This window comes from Anolis sagrei, chromosome 6, assembly GCF_037176765.1.
Source record: "Anolis sagrei isolate rAnoSag1 chromosome 6, rAnoSag1.mat, whole genome shotgun sequence".
Lineage (NCBI taxonomy): Eukaryota > Metazoa > Chordata > Lepidosauria > Squamata > Dactyloidae > Anolis > Anolis sagrei.
In genome coordinates, this window is record NC_090026.1 from 4,911,030 (window position 1) to 4,934,579 (window position 23,550).

General features: G+C 44.5%; 1 protein-coding gene across 3 annotated transcripts; it reads right to left on the minus strand.

Annotated features, from left to right (window-relative positions):
- Positions 1-4,808: 4,808 nt before the first annotated feature.
- LOC132777531 (monocarboxylate transporter 13-like) lies at positions 4,809-18,965 on the minus strand. 3 transcript variants are annotated; one of them, XM_060779867.2, is made up of 6 exons: positions 18,815-18,965; positions 16,438-16,537; positions 14,763-14,978; positions 11,072-11,215; positions 7,573-8,346; positions 4,809-5,441 (listed from the first exon to the last, which is right to left on the minus strand). In XM_060779867.2, the coding sequence occupies exons 3-6, from the start codon at positions 14,971-14,973 to the stop codon at positions 5,179-5,181; spliced, it is 1,392 nt and encodes a 463-aa protein (XP_060635850.2). In that variant the 5' UTR covers positions 14,974-14,978; positions 16,438-16,537; positions 18,815-18,965; the 3' UTR covers positions 4,809-5,178. The 3 variants fall into 3 exon arrangements, with proteins under 3 accessions (XP_060635850.2, XP_067325797.1, XP_060635849.2); XM_067469696.1 differs by having other exon boundaries at positions 16,438-16,544; XM_060779866.2 differs by having other exon boundaries at positions 16,438-16,573.
- Between the last annotated feature and the right edge of the window lie 4,585 nt (positions 18,966-23,550).

Genomic DNA, 23,550 nt, shown 5'->3' on the forward strand with positions numbered 1-23,550 from the left:
AACATTAGGAAGCCAAACCTACCTTAGAAGAAGTCATTGTGGCAAAGCTCCAGAGCATATGCGGAGTGCAAAAAGCCAACCCCTAAGATCTATATCTCCAAACATTAGGAAGCCAAACCTACCTTAGAAGAAGTCATTGTGGCAAAGCTCCGGAGCATATGCAGAGTGCAAAAAACCAACTCCTAAGATATATGCCAAACTTACCTTAGGAGAAGTAATTGTGGCAAAGCTCCAGAGCATATGCAGAGTGCAAAAATCCAACCCCATGATTCTCATACTGGAAACCAACAATGAGAAAGCAGCCTTTGGGTCATTCTCACTTCTGCTTTAAACCCAAATGGCTGCTAGTTTCTGGTTGCGTGAGAGTTACTATTAAAAATAGGCCTAAGTCATACTATACTCTATTCTGTTCCATACTATACAGGAGTATTGGCTTGATATTAATGTTGAAGTGCCTATGGGGAGAGATAAAGATCATACTAATAATGGGTTGCTGTGAGTTTTCTGGGATGTGTGGCTATCTTCCAGAAGAAGCATTCTCTCCTGTCATTTCACCCACATCTATGGCAGACATCCTCAGAGGTTGTGAGGTCTGTTGGAAACTGAGCAAGTGGGGTTTATATATCTGTGGAATAATGTCCAGGGTGGGAGAAAGAACTCTTGCCTGTTGGAGGCAACTGTGAACGTTTTATTATTCTATCTGTGTATTTGGCCTACCCTATTTGTTTGACTTTTATTATGTTATTTTGCATTGTTCATTTTGTTTTGTGATTTTATCTATTTTGTTCTGATGTAATTTTTCTGTTGTTTTGCATTTTATTTTACTGTATAGTATTTTTGGGCTCGGCCTCATGTGAGCAGCCCCAAGTCCTCTTTGGGTAGATAGTGGCGGGGTATAAATAAAGTTTATTATTATTATTATTATTAACATAGAAATTGGCCACCTTGATTAGCCTTGCAACTTCAAAGCCTGGCTGCTTCCTGCCTGGGGAATCCTTTGTTGGAAGGTGTTAGCTGTCATTTCAGACTACTCATAGAAGCCATTGAAATCCACAAGCATGTGGACAATTTGAACAGAAAGGAGGAAACCATGAAAATGAACAAAATCTGGCTGACAGAATTAAAAAAAAAACCCTATAGAATCAGGACAATAAATAAAGTGGAACATTCAAGCAACAGGGAATTCCAGACAGGAAATAATCAGAACTAGCTAATACCTCCCAAGAAAAGAGTGCTGTTACCTTCTCGCCGAAGCGGTACCTATTGATCTACTCACATTGCATGTTTTCAAATTGCTAGGCTGGCAGAAGCTGGGCCTAGCAGTGGGAGCTCACCCCGCTCCCCAGATTCGAACTGCCAGCCTTTCAGTCAGCAGGTTCACCAGCTCAGCGGTTTAACCCGCTGCACCATCAGGAGTTCCAAGTCATACTATATCCTATTCTAGATCAAACGGCACAGTCTGTATTGGATAGATATTGATATTGAAATAATGTCAGTTTGGGTCAGGAGAGGTCAAGCTTTTTGAACTTGGGATTCCTTGGCCGTGATGCTTCGGCTCGCAATTCGCTAACTTGCAAAAGGCTGCTGCAAACACGAAGCTGACCACATTCAATGATTGACAGAGGCAAAACCATCGCATCGAGGAATTTACTGAGTCAGTGTTGCATTTTACGAAAGCTCTGGTTTTCGCAGGAGCAAAGGTTGTTTTCAGAGAAACTTTCCCCAAAGTGAGTCCGGGATTTAATTTTGAGCTCAGCTTCAATTTCAAACCATTGGAATTAAATTGTGATTTGATCAGAGCACTTTACCTGGAATTGATGCCGAATTCTCCCCAGACCCCTGCTTTCCAGCTGATCTGACCAGCTGCAGAGAGTTCCGCAGTTCCTGGATGCTCCATTGGGCAAGTGCTGATGAAATGTGCCCCAGCAGCAGCCTCAACCAAAAACTCTTTGCAACCTTGAGCTCTCTCCTTTCGTTTCTTTCCCCTGCCCAAACATTGTAACTAAACCCTTAATAAAGACTAATTGAATTGTAACCTCCACCTCTTCATAGTGATACATTGTGTCCCATTCCTGACTCACCAGTATGTAATGTATGAATTCAACCTTTTTCCAGGTCGCGGGAAGCCGCTGGCCCGCCTGGGATGCCTTCCAGGTGTCCCAGGGAGGCCGAATCTGCGTTTCTTCAAACCGTGGATATGGAAACCCCTCAGGCCCCCGTATCCGCGAGTTGACGAAACGACTCCATTTTGGTGCCATATTTTCCCTAGCTTCCTGACTGTGAGAGCTGTTCAGCGGTGGAACTCTCTGCCGCAGAGTGTGGTGGAGGCTCCTTCTTTGGAGGATTTTAAGCAGAGGCTGGATGGCCATCTGTCGGGGGTGCTTTGAATATGATTTCCCTGCTTCTTGGCAGAATGGGGTTGGACTGGATGATGGTCCACCAGGTCTCTTCCAACTCTAGAATTTCATGACTATGAAAATTCGAATGTTTCCTGGTTTCTCCAAGGAGAGAAAAGCTGACCAAACCAGTGGCTTCATTAATCTCTTGCTAATTTTTATTCCACAAAACGCTGAAATTACTCAGTTAATTATTAATAAATACAAAATAAAAGACATGACCGTGGTAATAGACGTTGTCAATAACAACAACAACAACAACGAAAACCGGAGAGGCTTTTGAAAAGGAAGAAAAATTGCCAAATGCAATTTTTTAAAATTATTATTATTTTGACCAAATCGAGTAGCAGCTCAAAACTCACAAATGACTCCAACTCCCATCATCCCCATCCATGCATTTCACAGTGAAAAGGAGGTGAAGTCAGTGTGGAAAAATCATAACATTGGTCCCATATTTGCAGGGAATTGGTCCCTTTTAGCTAGCCTACTTTTGAAAAGTTATGTTTAGGGATTGCAGCTCCCAGAATCCCCTAACCATTGTGGTCAATGGTAATTTTGGGTATGCTGTTCCCCTCCAAACACAACTTTTCAAAACTTTTGGTGCCTATAGCTTTTAAATTCAAATTTACACATACAATTATGGGATTCTGGCCCACGGTCCCGTAGTAAATTCAACACCATCCCATCTGTTTCCTATAGCTGAATATATGCTACGCTGTAGCCCTCCAAATGTAACTTTTCCTAGCTTTTTTGTGCTTGTGGTTTCATGGCAGGGATGATATGTGTGTGTGTGTGTATGGCGGTAAATTGAAACACACACACACCGGTAATGGGTATAGGGGATTATGGGATATGCTTCAGTTGCATCTGGCTTCATGGCAGGGCTTCTAAACATATATATATGGTGGTAAATTAAAACACACACACCGGCAATGGGATATAGGGGATTATGGGATACGCATTCCTGAAATGTAACTTTTGCCAGCTTCAGTTGCATCTGGCTTCATGGCATGGCTCCTAAACATACATACATATACATATACATACACACACACACACACACACACACACACATATATGGGGGTAAATTAAAACACACACACACACTGAGGCAATGGGATATAGGGGATTATGGGATATGCAGTCCTGAAATGTAACTTTTGCCAACCTCAATTGCATCTGGCTTCATGGCAGGGCTCCTAAACACATATATATGGGGGTAAATTAAAACACACACACACACCGGCGATGAGATATAGGGGATTATGGGATACGCAGTCCTGAAATGTAACTTTTGCCAGCTTCAATTGCTTCTGGCTTCATGGCAGGGCTCCTAAACATATATATATATGGGGGTAAATTGAAACACACACACACTGGCAATGGGATATAGGGGATTATGGGATACGCAGTCCTGAAATGTAACTTTTGCCAGCTTCAATTGCAACTGGCTTCATGGCAGGGCTCCTAAACATATATATATATGGGGGTAAATTGAAACACACACACACTGGCAATGGGATATAGGGGATTATGGGATACGCAGTCATGAAATGTTACTTTTGCCAGCTTCAATTGCAACTGGCTTCATGGCAGGGCTCCTAAACATATATATATGGTGGTAAATTGAAACACACACACACACACACACACACACACCAGCAATGGGATATAGGGGATTATGGGATATGCAGTCCTGAAATGTAACTTTTGCCAGGTTCAATTGCAACTGGCTTCATGGCAGGGCTCCTAAACATATATATATGGTGGTAAATTGAAACACACACATACACACCGGAAATGGGATATAGGGGATTATGGGATATGCAGTCCTAAAATGTAACTTTTGCCAGCTTCAGTTGCATCTGGCTTCATGGCAGGGCTCCTAAACACATATATATGGGGGTAAATTGAAACACACACACAGGCGATGGGATATAGGGGATTATGGGATACGTAGTCCTGAAATGTAACTTTTGCCAGCTTCAATTGCATCTGGCTTGACAATAGGTATGGATGGATCTGTCAAACAACTCAATTTTGGCCAATATGGTACCCGCAAATCAGGAATGAATTCATCAATTCTCTATTGCTGGATGCTGGGAGTTGCAGTCCACATTCGGCATGACTCCTAGCCCTATTGCTAAGCAGGAAAAGAGCAATCATAACCTCTGACACTCATAGTCAAAGAGGAGCTTGGGGGGAAAAAGTCTCTTTTGGTCCCTGTTTCCAGGATCTTTCAGTCTGTTTGTTTATCAAAGGATGCTGGGAATTGAAGTCCAAAAAGGGGGACACTTCCCAAGCTTTGGATAGGCAACAGGTAATAAAGCACGACAACTAGAAAAAGGATTTTCACAGTTCTTCCCCAAACAAAACGTAGTTTGTTTTGCTAAATAACCAGGAGCCCAGTCCTTTGGGAAAGAAACACTTTATGAAAGACGAGGGAAGTAAACAGAGACACAGCACAGCCCTCCGGTCATCGCTGGACTGCTGCACCTATCATCCCCACCACTGGCTCTGCTGGTTGGGGATGATGGGAGCTGTAGTGCCATCATTTTTAGAAGGAAGGGTCACACTTTTCTCTATCTTTCTGCAACCATTTTGGGTGGCTCAGAGGAAAGACGGAATGGCGGATAAGGCACAGACTCGACATAGTTCCAAACCAGCATTTGCAACACATGATCTTTCTCGATCCTTGGTTCATTAAAGACGTAAACAAACACGCAGACAATATCTGAACTTGGGTGCTTTCTTTCTCATTGGGTATCTATCTGCCCACCGATCAGGAGACGACCTCCTTCTCAGACATAGCTTTGTAGAGGTGGCAGTTTTCAGGGGAGATGGGCACCGTGGGGACAGGATCCCCCGGGGCCAAGGGAGTGCCTTCACCCGCCTCCGCTTTGGCAACGGGTTCTTGCAACGCAAGTGGAGCCAAGCAGGTGAAGAAGTTGGGCACCGAGAACAGGACCAAGCTGCCAGTCAAGATGAAGGACCCGGCAACCAAGAATGAAGCGGTGTAGTCGCCCGTTACGTCCCTCAGGAAACCTGGGGGAAGGAAGGAAAGAGAGGTGGTAAGAATGACCTAGAACCTCGATGTCACTGCAAACTTATAACCTCAGAGCATCATATTGTCAACCACTTTGGGTCCCGTTTATGGAGCAAAGCGGAACATAAACAAAGATTTATTATTATGATGATGCCCTGGTGATAACCTACTTCCCAGGTAACTAGAGAAACCACCCGTTACGTCCCTCAGGAAACCTGGGGGAAGGAAGGAAAGAGAGGTGGTAAGAATGACCTAGAACTTGGATGTCACCGCAAACTTAGAACCTCAGAGCGTCATATTGTCAACCACTTTGGGTCCCGTTTAGGGAGAAAAGTGGAATATAAACAAAGATTTATTATTATTATGATGCCCTGGTGATAACCTACTTCCCAGGTAACTAGAGAAACCACCCGTTACATCCCTCAGGAAACCTGGGGGAAGGATGGAAAGAGAGATGGTAAGAATGACCTAGAACCTGGACGTCACTGCAAACTTAGAACCTCGGAGCGTCATATTGTCAACCACTTTGGGTCCCGTTTAGGGAGAAAAGTGGAATATAAACAAAGATTTATTATTATTATGATGCCCTGGTGATAACCTACTTCCCAGGTAACTAGAGAAACCACCCGTTACGTCCCTCAGGAAACCTGGGGGAAGGAAGGAAAGAGAGGTGGTAAGAATGACCTAGAACCTGGATGTCACTGCAAACTTAGAACCTCGGAGCGTCATATTGTCAACCACTTTGGGTCCCGTTTAGGGAGAAAAGTGGAATATAAACAAAGATTTATTATTATGATGATGCCCTGGTGATAACCTACTTCCCAGGTAACTAGAGAAACCTAGAACCACCGCAAACTTAGAACCCCAGGGCGTCATATTGTCAACCACTTTGGGTCCCGTTTAGGGAGAAAAGCGGAATATAAACAAAGATTTATTATGATGATGATGCCCTGGTGATAACCTACTTCCCAGGTAACTAGAGAAACCTAGAACCACCATAAACTTAGAACCCCAGGGCGTCATGTTGTCAACCACTTTGGATCCCGTTTAGGGAGAAAAGCTGAATATAAACAAAGATTTATGATGATGATGATGATGCCCTGGTGATAACCTACTTCCCAGGTAACTAGAGAAACCTAGAACCAATAATAATAATAATAATAATCCCTCATTTATACCCCACCAACATCTCCCAAAGGACTCGGTGTGGCTTACAAGAGGCCGAGGCCCAACACATCAATATAACAACAGCATAACAAATACAACAATAAATAAAACTCAAAAAACAAGCAATTAAAACAATAGCAATAAACATTAGACAATAACACCACGACGCATTTAAAACTAAGGCTGGGCCAAATGTAATGATTAAAAATTTAAAAAATGCTGGACATTTTTAAAAGGTCCAAAGGCAGATCTGGAACCTAGACTTCAAGGCAAATCTGGAAACCAGGCACCGGGCATATCTAATAACCAAGTCCCAAGGCTAATGTAGAGCCTAGGTTTCATGACAGACCCAAAAATCCAGGTCCCTTTGAAAACTTAGAACAGATCCCAAGATGCTCCCAGATCCAGGTAAATCTAGAACTGACTCCCCAAGGCAAATCTATCACCCAGGATTGAAGCAAACTTAGAACTCACACCCCATGGGAAATCTAGATCTCATAACTCACGGCAAGCCTTGAACCCAGTGTTCAAGATAAACCTAGAACCCAAGCTCTAAGGCAAACCTTGAACATAAAGTTACTAGACCTTTTACAGACTGATCATACACTGGACTATGAACAGGAATGGGCAAAGTGTTGCCTTTTTGGTATTGTCAGCCTGCAATTCCCACCTCTACTCTTGGTTGATGTGTGGAAAAGAAACAGAGGTGGTTAGAGTAACCTAGAACCCAGACACCAAAGCACACATTTTATTTCGTGGATTTCTTACCCCGCCCTTCTCAACCCCTGAGGGGGGACTCAGGGCGGCATAGAACCTGTGCACCAAGGAATACCTAGAAGCTGAGCCCTAAGACAAACCTAGAACTCAGGCTCTAAGTCAAGATCTGTTATGTGGCCCCAAAAGTCACCACATGGTTATAGTATTGAGGGGGAGAGCTGTGGTTCAAAAGGGTCCTCTGCTTACCTGAAAGTGGGGACCCCAGCAGGCCTCCGATGCTCTCAATCATTTGCAGGAGCCCCATAGAACTGAAGATGTTCCCGATGCCCACAATCTCCGGAATAATGGAGAAGACCACGGGTGTGAGGGCGCCAGAGAAGAACCCATAGGCGAGGCTGATGGCCACCAGAATGTGGTAGGTGCGTCCCCAGGGAATCAGCAGCAAGGAGACGCCCGTCAAAGAAGTCCAGGTCACCAAGATGTGGATCAGCCGGAAAGCCCTGCAGTTGCCCAGCCATCCGGAGAAGAGGCGTCCACACAAGTCGGCCACGGCTGCCATGGACATCAAGAAGGCGGCCTGGTATTCGTCAAAGCCCAGCTCCCTGGCCCGGGCCACCAAGTGGATGTAGGGGATGAAGTATCCGGTGTTGATGAGGGTGATGGCAAAGACATAGCGCATGAAGGGCCAGTGGGAGAGGAGGTGGAGGCCGAAGAGCGTGGAGAGCCTCTGCCAACAAGGCTTATCGGGGTCTCCGCTCAAGGGGCACGAGAGGTCCTCCTTTAAGGTCAGGGGCCGGATGAGGGCCCCGCACACCATCAGGTTGAAGGACATGCCAGCCACGATCATGAGGGCCCCCCGCCAGGCGTAGGTGTCCACCAGGAGTTGGAAGAGCGGGGAGAAGGCGAAGGAGGAGAGGCCCACGCCAGTCAGGGCCATGCTGGTGGCCAGCGTCCGGCGCTTCTTGAAGTAGCGGGACACCGAGGCCAAGGAGGGCGTGAAGACCAAGGCCCAGCCGAAACCTGACCACAGAAGGAGGGACAACTCAGGGATGGGACCATGTACAACAACGGTACCCCATTGTAGCTCTCCAAGATGGTGGCTATGGTACTATAAGTTCCCGAAAGTTGAGATGCCTCCTATAGAGGAGCATCAGCCCAACGTCCCCTCAGTGGTCTTGCAAATGCTCCGTGGACCCAATAAACCATGGAGCAAAAAACTGACCACCAGAAGTAGTATAGTCCATACTGTATTTGTGAAATTTGAGACACTGAGGATCTGTAAATTGTGAGGAAGCAAGGGAAAAAGAGAAGGAAGAAAAAACAAAAGGGAAGGAAGGAAGGATGAAAGGGAAGGATGGAAGGAGAAAGAGGGAGGAAAAGGAGGAGGAAGGAAAGGGAGAAAGAAGGAAAGACAAAAGAGAGGGAAGGAAGAAAGGGTGGAAGGGAAGGATGGGTGGATGTCTGGAATGGAGGGAAGGGGGAAGGAAAGAGAGAAGAAAGGATGAAAGGGAGAAAGGGGAAAGAGGGAGAAAGAAGGATGGATGGAGGGGAAAGAGAGAAAGAATGAAGAACAAAAGGAAGGGAGGGAGGGAGGGAGGGAGGGAGGGAGGGAGGGAAGGAAGGAAGGAAGGAAGGAAGGAAGGAAGGAAGGAAGGAAGGAAGGAAGGAAGGAAGGAAGGAAAGAGAAAGAGGGAGGAAGGGGAGGAGGAAGGAAAGAGAGAAAGAAGGAAAGACAAAAGCGAGGGAAGGAAGAAAGGGTGGGAGGGAAGGATGGGTGGATGTCTGGAATGGAGGGAAGGGGGAAGGAAAGAGAGAAGAAAGGATGAAAGGGAGAAAGGGGAAAGAGGGGGGAGAAAGAGGGATGGTTGGAGGGGAAAGAGAGAAGGAATGAAGAACAAAAGGAAGGGAAGGAGGGAGGGAGGGAAGGAAGGAAGGATAGAGAAAGAGGGAGAGAGAGAAGAAAGAGGGAAGGAAGGAAGGAAGGATGAAAGGATAAAGAGGGAGGAAGGGGAGGAGGAAGGAAAGAGAGAAAGAAGGAAAGACAAAAGGAAGGGAAGGAGGGAAGGAAGAAAGGGTGGAAGGGAAGAATGGATGGATGTCTGGAACGGAGGGAAGGAGGAAAGAAAGAGAGAGGAAAGAATGAAAGGGAGGAAGGGGAAAGAGGGAGGGAGAAAGAGGGGTGGATGGATGGAGGAAGAGGAAAGAATGAAAGGGAGGAAGGAGAAAGAGGGAGGGACAAAAACGGGTGGATGGATAAAGAGAAAAGAAAGGAAGGACAAAAGGGGAAGGAAAGAAAGAAAGAAAGAAAGAAAGAAAGAAAGAAAGAAAGAAAGGAAGGAAGGAAGGAAGGAAGGAAGGAGGGAAGGAAGGAAGGAGAAAGAGGGAAAGAGGGAAAGAGGGAAGGAAGAGGGAAGGGGGGACGAAAGGGTGGCAGGGAAGGATGGAAGGAGAAAGTTTGATTCTATTCTATGATTCTATTCTATGATTCTATGAGGGAGGAAAGAAGGAAGAACGAAAGGGGGGAAGGGGAAAGAGGGAGGGAGAAAGAAGGGTGGATGGATGGAGAAAGAGAAAAGAAGGACAAAGGGAAGAAAGGAAGGAAAGAAGGAAGGAAGGAGAAAGAGGGAGAGAGGGAGGAAAAAGGGAAGGAAGGACGAAAGGGTGGAAGGGAAGGATTGAAGGAGAAAGAGGGAGGGGAGGGAGGGAGGGAGGAAAGAGAGAAAGAAGACAAAAGAGAGGGAAGGAAGGATGAATGTCTGGGAGGGAGGGAGGGAAGAGAGAAGAAAGGATGAAAAGGAAGAGGGGGGAAGAGGGGGGAGAAAGAGAGATGGGTGGAAGGGGAAGAGTGAAGGAAGGAAGGACAAAAGGGAAGGAAAGAAGGAAAGGAATGAGAAAGAGGGAGAGAGGGAAGGAAAGACGAAGGGATGGAAGGGAAAGAGAAAGAGGGAGGGAAAGAGGAAGGAAGGAAGGAAGGATAGGATGGTGAGAGAAAGGAGGGCCTAAGAAGAGGACCCAAGGGGCCACATCCAGACTGGGTTTGCCCGTGCCTGGTGTAGAGAGACTGAGGATTTGGGGAATGGCATGAATCCATGCTTCCCACCGTTTCGCAGGTCCTTAGTCTCTCTCCAGCCCCCAAAAATATAGTACTTATTCTACCACTCCACCTAATGGCACTTGATTATCTGTGGATCTGGGTATTCATACAAAGTTATGGAATCAATCCCCTGTGGATACAGAGGGAAACATTGAAAGTTTGGCATCTCTCCTTAGAGAGGAAATCCCTGGCAAGAAGTGGCAGCCATTCTGAAAGTGATATTGCCATTCCCTTTCGGCTGCCAGCATTAATCTTCACTGAAAAACCTGTTTTTCTCGCTACTCCATTGGTAACTCATCTTTAGACACTGAAGGTTAATCAATTTCCTATCGGGACTGGCTTTGCTCCCGTGGCTTTTCACCCAATTTAAAAGCTCCTTGATGCAAAACAAATGATGCAATTGGATTAAAAAAATAAAGTCACATTAATTACATCATACTGACTTCACTGAATGGAGACTTTCCCAATCTGAGGTGCTTTCAGGTGCGCTGGACTACACTTCCCATGGTCCCCAGTCACTGGGGATGATGGGAGGTGTAGTCATGGGTTAGGGACAAAGCAGACTGAGCCGAACACATTCCAGGTGCAGAATTAGATTCCCTCCCGCTACATTTTGTGGATTGCATTAAGATAAAGGGTGCCTGGTCTTACCTGAGAGGAGTCCGATGGAGAGGTACAGGTGAGCCAGGCAGGTGGCAAAGGAGGCCAAGAGGAAGCCCAAGCCAGAGAAAAACCCGCCGGCCAAAATAACCGGACGTGCCCCATAGCGAGAACTCAAGGCGCTGCCCACTGGACCTGCCAGAGAGAATACATCCATTTTACTGCCTTCCGGTGACCCCAAAGGTGGTTCCCCAAATGTTGCTGGACTACAACTCCCAGCATTCCTCATCACTAGCTATGTTAGGATTGATGGAAATTGTTTTTATGTGTACCATTTCTATGCAGACGCCAAAGAGTGCCGCATGCCGCAGTCTCTATGGTTTGCAAGGACTGGAGGTAAGAAATAATTATCATAACAACAATAACAACAACACTGTATTTCTGCAGTTCTAAGACACACTTTTTCCTGTATACGCATCTCTAAAAAGAGGGTGTGTTTTAGAATCACAGGTGCACCTTATGTATTTTTGTTGGTGGTATTGAAATTGGGGTGCGCCTTACAATCGTTGGCGTCTTACAATTGAATAATAATAATAATAATAATAATAATAAATGAATGCTAAGCCAAATCAACCACCTTTTGTAGTTACTACTTTAACTAACTAATCATTTGATGACCTCTAGACTGGACTACTGCAATGCAACAGACATGGGGTTGCCCTTGAAGTCTATCCAGAAGCTGGTTTAGATTCTACATGTCTGTAGTCATTTGATGACCTCTAGACTGGACTACTGCAATACTATGGACATTGGGCTGCCCTTGAAGACTATCCAGAAGCTAGTTTAGATACTACATTTCTGTAGTCATTTGAGGGCCTCTAGACTGAACTACTGCAATGCTACAGATATAGGACTACCCTTGAAGACTATCCAGAAGCTGGTTTAGATACTACATTTCTATAGCCATTTGATGACCTCTAGACTGGACTACTACAATGCTACAGACATAGGGCTGCCCTTGAAGACTATCCAGAAGCTGGTTTAGATGCTACATTTCTGTAGTCATTTGAGGACCTCTAGACTGGACTACTGCAATGCTATGGACATGGGGCTGCCCTTGAAGACTATCCAGAAGCTGGTTTAGATGCTACATTTCTGTAGTCATTTGAGGACCTCTAGACTGGACTACTGCAATGCTATGGACATGGGGCTGCCCTTGAAGACTATCCAGAAGCTTGTTTAGATACTACATTTCTGTAGTCGTTTGATGACCTCTAGACTGGACATGGACATGGGGCTGCCCTTGAGGACTATCCAGAGATTGAGATATAACTCAACTACCGATCTTCCTTATTACTGACTTGCTGCTGCTGAGAATTATAATAATAATAATAAATTAATATTAAACCAAATCTACCACCTTTTGTGATTGCTACCTTGACACTTGTTTCTAATGACAACAACAACAACAACAACAACAACAACAATAACAGTATATTAACGCTAGGCCAAATCAACCACCTTTTGTAGTTACTAACTTGAGACCTGTTTCTAATAATAATAAAAAATTGATATTAAGCCAAATCTACCACCTTTTGTGATTGCTACCTTGACACTTGTTTTCAATAACAACATCAATAATAATAACAATATATTAATGCTAAGTCAAATCAACCACCTTTTGTAGTTACTAACTTGAGACCTGTTTCTAATATTATTTTTTTTCGTATCAGGAGCAACTTGAGAAACTGCAAGTCGATTCTGGTGTGAGAGAACTGTCCGTCTGCAAAGATGTTGCCCTGAGGACATTGCCCGGATGTTTTATATGTTTTACCATCCTTGCGGGAGGCTTCTCTCAGGTCCCCGCATGGGGAGCTGGAGCTGACTGTGGAAGCTCAACCCGCTCTACTCAGATTCAAACCGTTGACCTGTTGGTCACCAGTCCTGTCGGCAATAGGGTTTGACCCACTGAGCCACCGGGGGCTGATAATAATAATAATAATAATAATAATAATAATAATAATAATAAATTAATACTAAGCCAAAACTAAGCCAAATCTACCAACTTCTGTGATTGCTACCTTGAAAGCTGTTTCTAATAATAATAATAATAATAATAATAATAACAAATTAATATTAAGTCAGATCTTACCACCTTTTGTAATTACTACCTTGAGAATTGTTTCTAATTATTATTATTATTATTATTATTATTTAATAAAAAGCTACAAAACAGGAGCTTTTTTGTTGAGTTTCAGGTCTGAGAAGTGAAAACAGAAGCATGCCTCAGGGAAGCATGCTTGATCCATCAATGTTCAACATTTACACAAATGATCAGCCACTGCCAGAAGGGACAGAGAGTTTAATCTATGCTGACGATTGCGCCATCACCACCCAAGCAGGCAACTTTGTGATAGAATCATAGAATCATAGAATCATAGAATCAAAGAGTTGGAAGAGACCTCATGGGCCAACCCCATTCCAACCCCATTCTGCCAAGAAGCAGGAATATTGCATTCAAATCACCCCTGACAAATGGCCATCCAGCCTCTGCTTAAAAGCTTCCAAAGAAGGAGCCTCCACCACACTCCGGGGCAGAGAGTTCCACTGCTGAACGGCTCTCACAGTCAGGAAGTTCTTCCTCATGTTCAGATGGAATCTCCTCTCTTGTAGTTTGAAGCCATTGTTCCATTGCGTCCTAGTCTCCAAGGAAGCAGAAAACAAGCTTGCTCCCTCCTCCCTGTGGCTTCCTCTCATATATTTATACATGGCTATCATACCTCCTCTCAGCCTTCTCTTCTTCAGGCTAAACATGCCCAGTTCCCTAAGCTGCTCCTCATAGGGCTTGTTCTCCAGACCCTTGATCATTTTAGTCGCCCTCCTCTGGACACATTCCAGCTTGTCAATATCTCTCTTGAATTGTGGTGCCCAGAATTGGACACAATATTCCAGGTGTGGTCTAACCAAAGCAGAATAGAGCATGGGGAGCATTACTTCCTTAGATCTAGACACTATGCTCCTATTGATGCAGGCCAAAATCCCATTGGCTTTTTTTGCCGCCACATCACATTGTTGGCTCATGTTTAACTTGTTGTCCACGAGGACTCCAAGATCTTGATGGTTGAACAGAAACTCTCCGAAGCTCTAGGTGCCCTTACTGCCTATTACAGGGGAAACCAGCTGATTCCTAATCCATCTAAAACACAGATGCATTTTTTAAATCTTAAGAACAGACAAGGATCGCGAGGTCTGAGGATGACCTGGGAAGGAATCCCACTGGAGCATGGCAGCACACCCAAATACCTGGGAGTCACTCTGGACCGTGCTCTGACCTATAAGAAGCACTGCCTGAATATCAAGCAAAAAGTGGGTGCTAGAAATAATATCATACGAAAGCTGACTGGCACAACCTGGGGATCACAACCAGACACAGTGAAGACATCTCCCCTTGTGCTTGCTACTCTGCTGCTGAGTATGCATGCACAGTGTGGAATACATTCCACCATGTTAAAACAGTGGATGTGGCTCTTATATGAGACATGCTGCATTATCACAGGTGAGATAGCAATGAAAAAGGTATATTTGTGGGGGGCGGGGAGAGAGAAGATTTAGTTCAGGATCGTAACTTCTCATTGGACGATCCCTAATACACCCTTTTAACATCTCCCCCAACCTTTGATTAGACATTGAATTTTTTTTTTTGGATAACAGTTCCCAGTATCCTCGAACTAGTGCTACTCACTTGCAAACTGTTGCACTGCGATCCCGATTGACGTGATCCAGGAGATGCGCCCCGACAGCTCCCCGAAGTAGGTCACAAACTCCACGAAGAAGACCCCGAAGGAGCGGATCACGCCGAAGACTAAAGCAGATTGCAGGAAAGCCGCCAGGACTATCATCCAACCCCAGCCGCCATCCGGGGGTTCGGCGTGGACCCCTCCCTGCAGAGGCATGGATCCTGCGGGGAGATGGAGGCACCGGAAGATTACACCATGTAACACAGTCATGGGCTAACTTGGGCACTCCCTGCAGGTGTTTTGGACTTACAACTCCCATAATTCCTAACAGCCTCAAGCCCTTTCCTTTTCCCCTTCCGCCGCTTAAGCGGATAAATGGATAGTCTTCAAGGGCAGCCCTAGGTCCATAGCATCGCAGTAGTCCAGTCCAAAGGTCATCAAATGGCTACAGAAGTGTAGTGTCTAAACAAGATTCTAGATAGTCTTCTAGGGCAGCTGCATGTCCATAGCATTGCAGCAGTCTAGTCTAGAGGTCATCAAAATGATGAAAACAGGGGTAAGATTTATACGGCGGAGGGGGAAAAGGAAAGGCTTGAGGCTGTTAGGAATTGTGGGAGTTAAAGTCCAAAACATCTGGAAGGCCCAAGTTTGCCTGTGCCTGATGTAATCCAGAAGCTGGTTTAGACACTACATTTCTGTTGTAGTCATTTGATGACCTCTAGACTGGACTACCGCAATGCTATGGACATAGGACTCCCCTTGAAGACTATCCAGAAGCTGGTTTAGATACTACATTTCTGTAGTCATTTGAAGACCTTTAGACTGGACTACTGCAATGCAACTGACATAGGGTTGCCCTTGAAGACTACATTTCTCTAGTCATTTAATGACCTCTACACTGGACTACTGCGATGCTACGGACATAGGGCTGCCCTTAAAGACTATCCAGAAGCTCGTTTAGATACTACATTTCTATAGCCATTTGATGACCTCTAGACTGGACTACTCCAATGCTACAGACATAGGGCTGCTCTTGAAGACTATCCAGAAGCTGGTTCAGAGACTACATTTCTGTAGTCATTTGATGACCTCTAAACTGGACTACTGCAATGCTACGGACATGGGGCTGCCCATGAAGACTATCCAGAAGCTGGTTTAGATTCTACATTTCTGTAGTCATTTGATGACCTCTAGACTGGACTACTGAAATGCTATGGACATGGGGCTGCCCTTGAAGACTATCCAGAAGTTGGTTTAGATACATTTCTGTAGTCATTTGATGACCTCTAGACTGGACTACTCCAATGTTACAGACAAAGGGCTGCCGTTGAAGACTATACAGAAGCTGGTTTAGATACTACATTTCTGTAGCCATTTGATGACCTCTAGACTGGATTGCTGCAATGTTATGGACCTGGGGCTGCCCTTGAAGACTATCCAGAAGCTGGTTTAGATACTACATTTCTGTAGTCATTTGATGACCTCTAGACTGGATTACTGCAATGCTATGGACCTGGGGCTGCCCTTGAGGACTATCCAGAGATTGAGATATAACCCAACTACCGGTCTTCCTTATTACTGACTTTCTGCTGAGAATTACAATCTATTATTATTATTATTATTATTATTATTATTATTATCTGATTTTTCGCTCTTAGAAATTCAAACCATGTTGCTCACCCCTCTTATCAGCTGCAGCAACCTCCGGCTCTGCTTTCCATTAAGGCCATGGAGCGGGACTTGGGTGCACTAGAAATCCCAAGGTCTGTATTCCAAAATCCTTCAAGCTAGGAGGATGAAGAAAACGAGTGTATACCTAAAAAAAAGTTTGAAAATAATAATAAAAGAAGGAAAATTAACTTGAACTATAGGAACCCCATACTAGAAAATCAGAGTTACTATATATATATATATAGAGAGAGAGAGAGAGAGAGAGAGAGATTATAATGCAATACTCACCCAGCTTTCAGAGATTTGCATGAATTTGGGAAATAAATGTATATATATGTAAATGAAGATTGTAATGCAACCTCCAACCCTATCCGAGTTTGCCTGATCTTGCAAAATCTCTCCCTCTCCCTCTCTCTCCCTCTCTTTAAACAGTTCAATTAGTTAGTCTTAGATTTAATTCTATTTTAGTGTTCAGATTTTAAATTGTAAATTGTATGACTTTAGCATTGATGGCCACACTGAGTCTCTTTCATGGGAGAAAAGCATAATAATAATGGGTTGCTGTGAGTTTTCTGGGCTGTCTGGCCACATTCCAGAGGCATTCTCTACTGACGTTTCGCCCACATCTTTGGCAGGCATCTTCAGAAGTTGTGAGGTCTGTTGGAAACAAGGCAAGTGGGGTTTATATATCTGTGGAATAACAAGACCATTCAATGCTAATCAAGGTGGCAATTTACAACATTGATTTTAGCACTGTTGGCCACATTGGGTGTCTTTTAAGGGAGAAAAGCATATTATTATTATTATTATTATTATTATTATTAATGCAATATCCCCATCTTTCAGCTACTTGCCTAAATTTAAAAAATAATAATTTAAATATATCTAATTTAAGATTGTAATGCAACATCCAACCTCCACAGGTTTTAGGGACTTGCCTGCATTTGCAAAATAAATTATATATATATGAATTCTAATGGTTTTAACTATTTATTTTAATCGTCCGAGGTTTAATTTTAACATTTACAGGGTTTAGATTTTAAATTGCTCAATGTATTGATTTTAGCACACAAAAGCAACATATAAATAACAATAATAATAATAATAAATATTATAATGTACTTACCTGCATTTGAGTAAATAAATACATTTAAATATATTTAAATTAAGATTGTCATGCAACATCCAACTTTCACAGGTTTCAGGGACTTGCTTGCACTTGCACAATAAATCATATACATATACATATATATGCACATAAAAGGAAAATAATAATAATAATAATAATAATAATAATAATAATATATTATTATTATTATGCAACACCCCATCTATCAGCTACTTGCCTGCATTTGAAAGAAATACATTTGAAGCACATAAATAATAATAATAATAATAATAATAATAATAATAATATATTATAATGCAACGCCCGGCCTATCAGGTACTTGCCTGCATTTGAAAAAAAATACATTTTAAGCACATAAATAATAATAATAATAATAATAATAATATATTATTATTATAATGCAACGCCTCGTCTATCAGCTACTTGCCTGCATTTGAAAAAAATACATTTTAAGCACATAAATAATAATAATAATATATTATAATGCAACGCCCTTTCTATCACCAACATTTTAAGCACATTTTAAGCACATAAAGCAAAATAATAATAATTAATATTATAATGCAATATCCCCATCTTTCTGCTACTTGCCTGCATTTGAAAGAAATATATTTTAAGCACATAAATAATAATAATAATAATAATAATAATAATAATATAATAATAATGCAATGCCCGTCTATCAGCTACTTGCCTGCATTTGAAAGAAATACATTTTAGGCACATAAATAATAATAATAATAATAATAATAAATTATAATGCAACACCCCGTCTATAAGCTACTTGCCTGAATTTGAAAGAAATACATTTTAAGCACATAAAAGCAACATAATAATAAATAATAATAATAATAATAATAATAATATAATGCAATATTCCCATCTTTCCGCTACTTGCCTGCATTTGGAAAAAATAAATGCATTTAAATATATGTAAATTAATATTATAATACAACACCTTCCACCTATCAGCTACTTTTCAGTCTGCATGCAAATGTATGTAAATTAAGGTCATCATCATCATCATGCCTCATCCAACCTCTTTCCCCCTCTTGCTGGTCTGAAGGGTAAGGGCATCACAGGTCATTGAAATGTAACTTCTGGCATTCAAAGGCCTTGCAAGCATGGCCAAATAAGCAACCCCCCTATGCCCTCCCCCTTCCCAATTGGGAATCCCTGCTGGGAAATATCTGGTGACCTCCAGTGACCTGCCATGCAGGAGCCCCTTTGCATTGACCCCCGAGGAGACCCACTTACCCTCTGTTCCAAGCCTCTCTTTGCCTCCCGGAGGAAGGGAAACCGGATCAATGGCTCCCCTCCAATTGGGAGCAACGCAGGATAGAGCAGCGCCGAAGGCAAGCTTGCAAGGTTGCAAAGGGGGCGGGGCGCGCCGGGTCAAGCCACGCCCACCACCTCTCAGCGGCGAGCCAGTCTTTCAAGATTCTAAGGGGGCGGAGCTTGCCCTGTTAAGCCACGCCCACTACCTCTCAGTGGCGAGCCAGTATTGCAAGATTCGAAAGGGGCGGGGCTTGCCGAGCTAAGCCACGCCCACTACATCTCAGTGGCGAGTCAGTATTGCACGATTCGAAGGGGGCGGGGCTTGCCCGGTTAAGCCACGCCCACTACTGCTCAGCGGTGAGCCAGTATTGCAAGATTCAAAAGAGGCGGGGCGTGCTGGGTTAAGCCACGCCCACTATCTCTCAGTGGCGAGCCAGTATTGCAAGATTCGAAAGAGGCGGGGCGTGCTGGGATAAGCCACGCCCACTAACTCTCAGCGGCGAGCCAGCCTTGCAAGATTCGAAAGGGGCGGGGCGTGCTGGGCTAAGCCACGCCCACTACCTCTCAGCGGCGAGCGTCTTGCAAGATTCGAAAGGGGCGGAGCGCTCCGGGTCAAGCCACGCCCACTACCTCCCAGCGGCGAGCCAGTATTGCAAGATTCAAAAGAGGCGGGGCGTGCTGGGTTAAGCCACGCCCACTGCCTCTCAGCGGCGAGACAGTATTGGAAGATTCGAAAGGGGCGGGGCGTGCTGGGCTAAGCCACGCCTACTACCTCTCAGGCGAGACAGATTCGAAAGGGGCGGGGCGTGCCGGGACAAACCACGCCCACTACCTATCAACGGCGAGCAAGGGTTGAAAGATTCCAAATGGGCGGGGCGTGCCGGGAGAAGCCACGCCCACTACCCCTGGCGGCTCTTTCATCGGGTTCCAAACACATCAGCAGAGCACAGGTGACGTCCGCGCGCATGCGCAGAAGGAGCAAGCTCTTTGAAAGCCGTTCCAGGAGGGTCTCGAGCAGGATGTTGCAAAAGTATCCTTAGGGAAGTTACTTTTCCTAACGTTACCAAGCCTCCCTAGAAACCACCAGGACTTGGTGGGGACTACAAATCCCATAATCTCTCATCTTTGAGCCTAGGAAAGGGTATTTGGTGGTACTACAACTCCCAGTATCCCTAGACCTGGTTTGGAAATGTACTTTGCAGGCTAACAACTCCCATCATCCCTTAAACTTGGGCCTAAGGAAGGAGATGATGGACATACACTGTAGAATAAGTGCAGTTTGACATTACTTTTGGGATTTGTAGTTTGGTGAGGCTTTAGCTCTCTCTGGAAGGGAGTTCAGGCGAAAGACGTGGGAAACCACAGCTCCCAGGATTCTGTAGCCTTGAGCCATGGTAATTGAAATGGTATCAAACTGCATTAAATTCCTTGTGTAGATGCCTGGCTGCCTGACTTGCAAGGGTTCCTTCCACTCCACTTTCCCTTTTGAAACTCAGCAGGACTGTTCAGATTCTGTTTTGTTGAAGAGGCGCTTGAGGAATAATAATCGGTGTTATTTCTGGCTTGATGCGCCCTGTCTCACGCTGCTGAGAAAATGCCAGAGCCGAGGTTTGCCATAGAAACTGCAGCTTTTGAGCTTGACATTCCGATCTATGAGCCATGTATTAAATGTATGTCTATGAGCCACATCTTTATCATGCAACGGTGGCCCACATCCACTCTACATGCGCCGTATGTTCCTTATATCACAGTGGGCCACATATATTTCTGCGTATGTTTATGGATCATATGTTCCTTAGCATGCAACGGTAAGCCAAGTCTTCTGTTTGTGGCTCTGGACCATACGTTTCTTGATAGGGCCCAAAGTCCTATACAGAATAAGTGGCCCCCAGTTTCTTATGGCGCATGGCCTCACCTGAAGATATAGTCTTGCATGGCCTGTGTGTGGCCGAGAGCCATGCGCAGGTGAGGCCATGCGCCATAAGAAACTGAGGGCCACTTATTCGGTATAGGACTTTGGGCCTGATGGTCTGTATATAGATAGGTGTGGCCCACTGGCTGCATTTTCACCACTACAGATAAGTAAGCATCATCACTCAGTAGGTAAAGAGAAGCAGAATTTTGGGGCCAGTTTTGCTTTGTTTTGCTTGCCCTTCCTTCCTTTCACCTTCCCTCCCTCCCTCCCTCCCTCCCTCCCTTCCTTCCTTCCCTTCCTTCCCTCCTTTGCTTTCTTTTCTTCCCTTCTTTTCTTCCTTCCTTCCTGCCCTTCCCTTTCTGTGTCTGTCTTCCTTCCTGTCTTTCTTCCCTTCCTTACCTCTCTTATTTCCCTTTCTTTCTTTTCTTTCTTTCCTTCCTTCCTTCTTTCTCTCCATTCCTTTATTCCTTCCCCCCCGTCCCTCCTTTACTTCCCTTTCTTTCTTCTTTCCTTCCCTTTCCTTCCTTCCTTTACTTTTCTCTCTCCCTTCCTTTTCTTTCTTCCCTTCCTTCTTTCTTCCCTTCCTTCATTCTTTCTTTCCTTCTCCCTTTCCTTTCCTTCCCTTCCCTTTCTTTCCTTTATTCCTTCCCTCCCATCCCTCCTTTACTTCCCTTTCTTTCTTCTCTTCTTCTTTCCTTCCCTTCCGTTCTCTTCCCTTCCTTCCTTCCTTCCTTCCTTCCTTCTCTCCTTTGCTTTCTTTTCTTCCCTTCTTTTCTTGTGAGAGCCGTTCAGCAGTGGAACTCTCTGCCCCGGAGTGTGGTGGAAGCTCCTTCTTTGGAAGCTTTTAAGCAGAGGCTGGATGGCCATCTGTCAGGGGTGATTTGAATGCAATATTCCTGCTTCTTGGCAGAATGGGGTTGGACTGGATGGCCCAGGAGGTCTCTTCCAACTCTTGATTCTATGATTCTTCCTTCCTTCCTTCCTTCCTTCCTTCCTTCCTTCCTGCCCTTCCCTTTCTGTGTCTGTCTTCCTTCCTGTCTTCCTTCCCTTCCTTACCTCCCTTATTTCCCTTTCTTTCTTTCTTTCTTTACTTTCTTTTCTTCCTTCCTTCATTCCTTCCCTCCCATCCCTCCTTTACTTCCCTTTCTTTCTTCTTTCCTTCCCTTTCCTTCCTTCCTTTACTTTTCTCTCTCCCTTCCTTTTATTTATTTATTTATTTATTTAGTACACTTGTATACCGCTAATATCTCAGCCTAAAACGGCGACTCATTGCGGTTTACAACATTTAAAAACAACAATATTCCAATTAAAAATATAAAACACATACATATACAATACACAGTATTGGGCCACCAATACAGACCAATGCATCTCTTAAATTAAAATCATAATCCAATTTCGTTGTCTGTGATTGCCAGTCCTTGATCAGAGATTTCCTTCCTTCCCTTCCGTTCCCTTCCTTCCTTCCTTCCTTCCTTCCTTCCTTCCTTCCTTCCTTCCCTTCCCTTCCCTTCCCTTCCCTTCCCTTCCCTTCGTTTACTTTTCTCTCTCCCTTCCTTTACTTTTCTTTCTTCCCTTCCTTTTTTCCTTCCTTCCTTTTTTCCTTTCTTCTCCCTTTCCTTTCCTTCCCTTTCTTCCCTTCCTTTATTCCTTCCCTCCCATCCCTCATTTACTTCCCTTTCTTTCTTCTCTTCTTCTTTCCTTCCGTTCCCTTCCTTCCTTCCTTCCTTGCTTCCTTCCCTTCCTTTTTTACTTTTCTCTCTCCCTTCCTTTCCTTCCTTCCTTCATTCCTTCCTTACCCTCTTCCTTCCCTTTCTTTTTCTTTCCTCCCTCCCTCCCTTCCTTCCCTTCCTTTCTTCCCTTCCCCCTTCCTCCCTCCTTCCCTTCCTCTCCTTCCTGTTCCTTTTCCTTTCTGTCTCCTTTCCTTTCCCCTTTTCTCTTCTTTCCTTTCTCTTCATTTGAGGCCCATCTAAGTCTGGGAGTCAAAAGGCCCAAGGGCAATGAACCACAGCTGTTTATTTCAGATAACCCCCCCCCCCCCCCCAATGTATCTGTGGAGACTAGTTTGTTTCCACTCCATTAGATGCATGAGACTAGGACACAGAGGAGCCATGGATTCAAGTGGCAGAAAAGAGATTCCACTTAAACCTTAGTAAGACCCTCCTGAAGGTAAGGGTTGGTGGAATCTCCTTCCCTCTAGGTTTTTCAGCAGAGGCTGGATGGCCATCTGTTGGGAGGGCTCGCGTTGTGCCTTCCTGCATAGCAGAAGGGGAGTGGACTGGATGGCCCTTGGTGTCTCTCCCAAGCCTAGTATTCTATGAGTCATTGCAGAGGAACTCATTGAATCGTGATTCAACAAGGAGTCACACCAGGCACAATAACAATGGCAACCTGATTTGCAAACCTCTTGCCTCTTTTTGCAAGGGCTAGGTATCGGTGTCATACCTCTGCTGACCATAAAAAGGTGGGTGAAGATCTGCTCCCAGAATTCCTGGCATAGTTGGCTGGGGATGCTGGGAGTTGAAAACCCAACAAACCATATTAAATGGGTGGAATCCATGGGGAATTCCGCCCTAGAGTGATATCATCAGCGGCAGAGGAGGAGGAAGGGCTGGTTTGCTGGGATCGTGGCCTTTGCACCTGTTTCCTGCAAGAGCCTCACAGGGGAAGTCCTCTGTTTGCATGGGTTTGTGATGCTTGGCCACCATCCTGCCTTAGTTTGCTGCCTCCTCCTCTTCCTCCTCTCTTGCAGGAAGTCCAGAGGAACTGGACTCCAGCCATACGTACGTTCGAAGGTGAC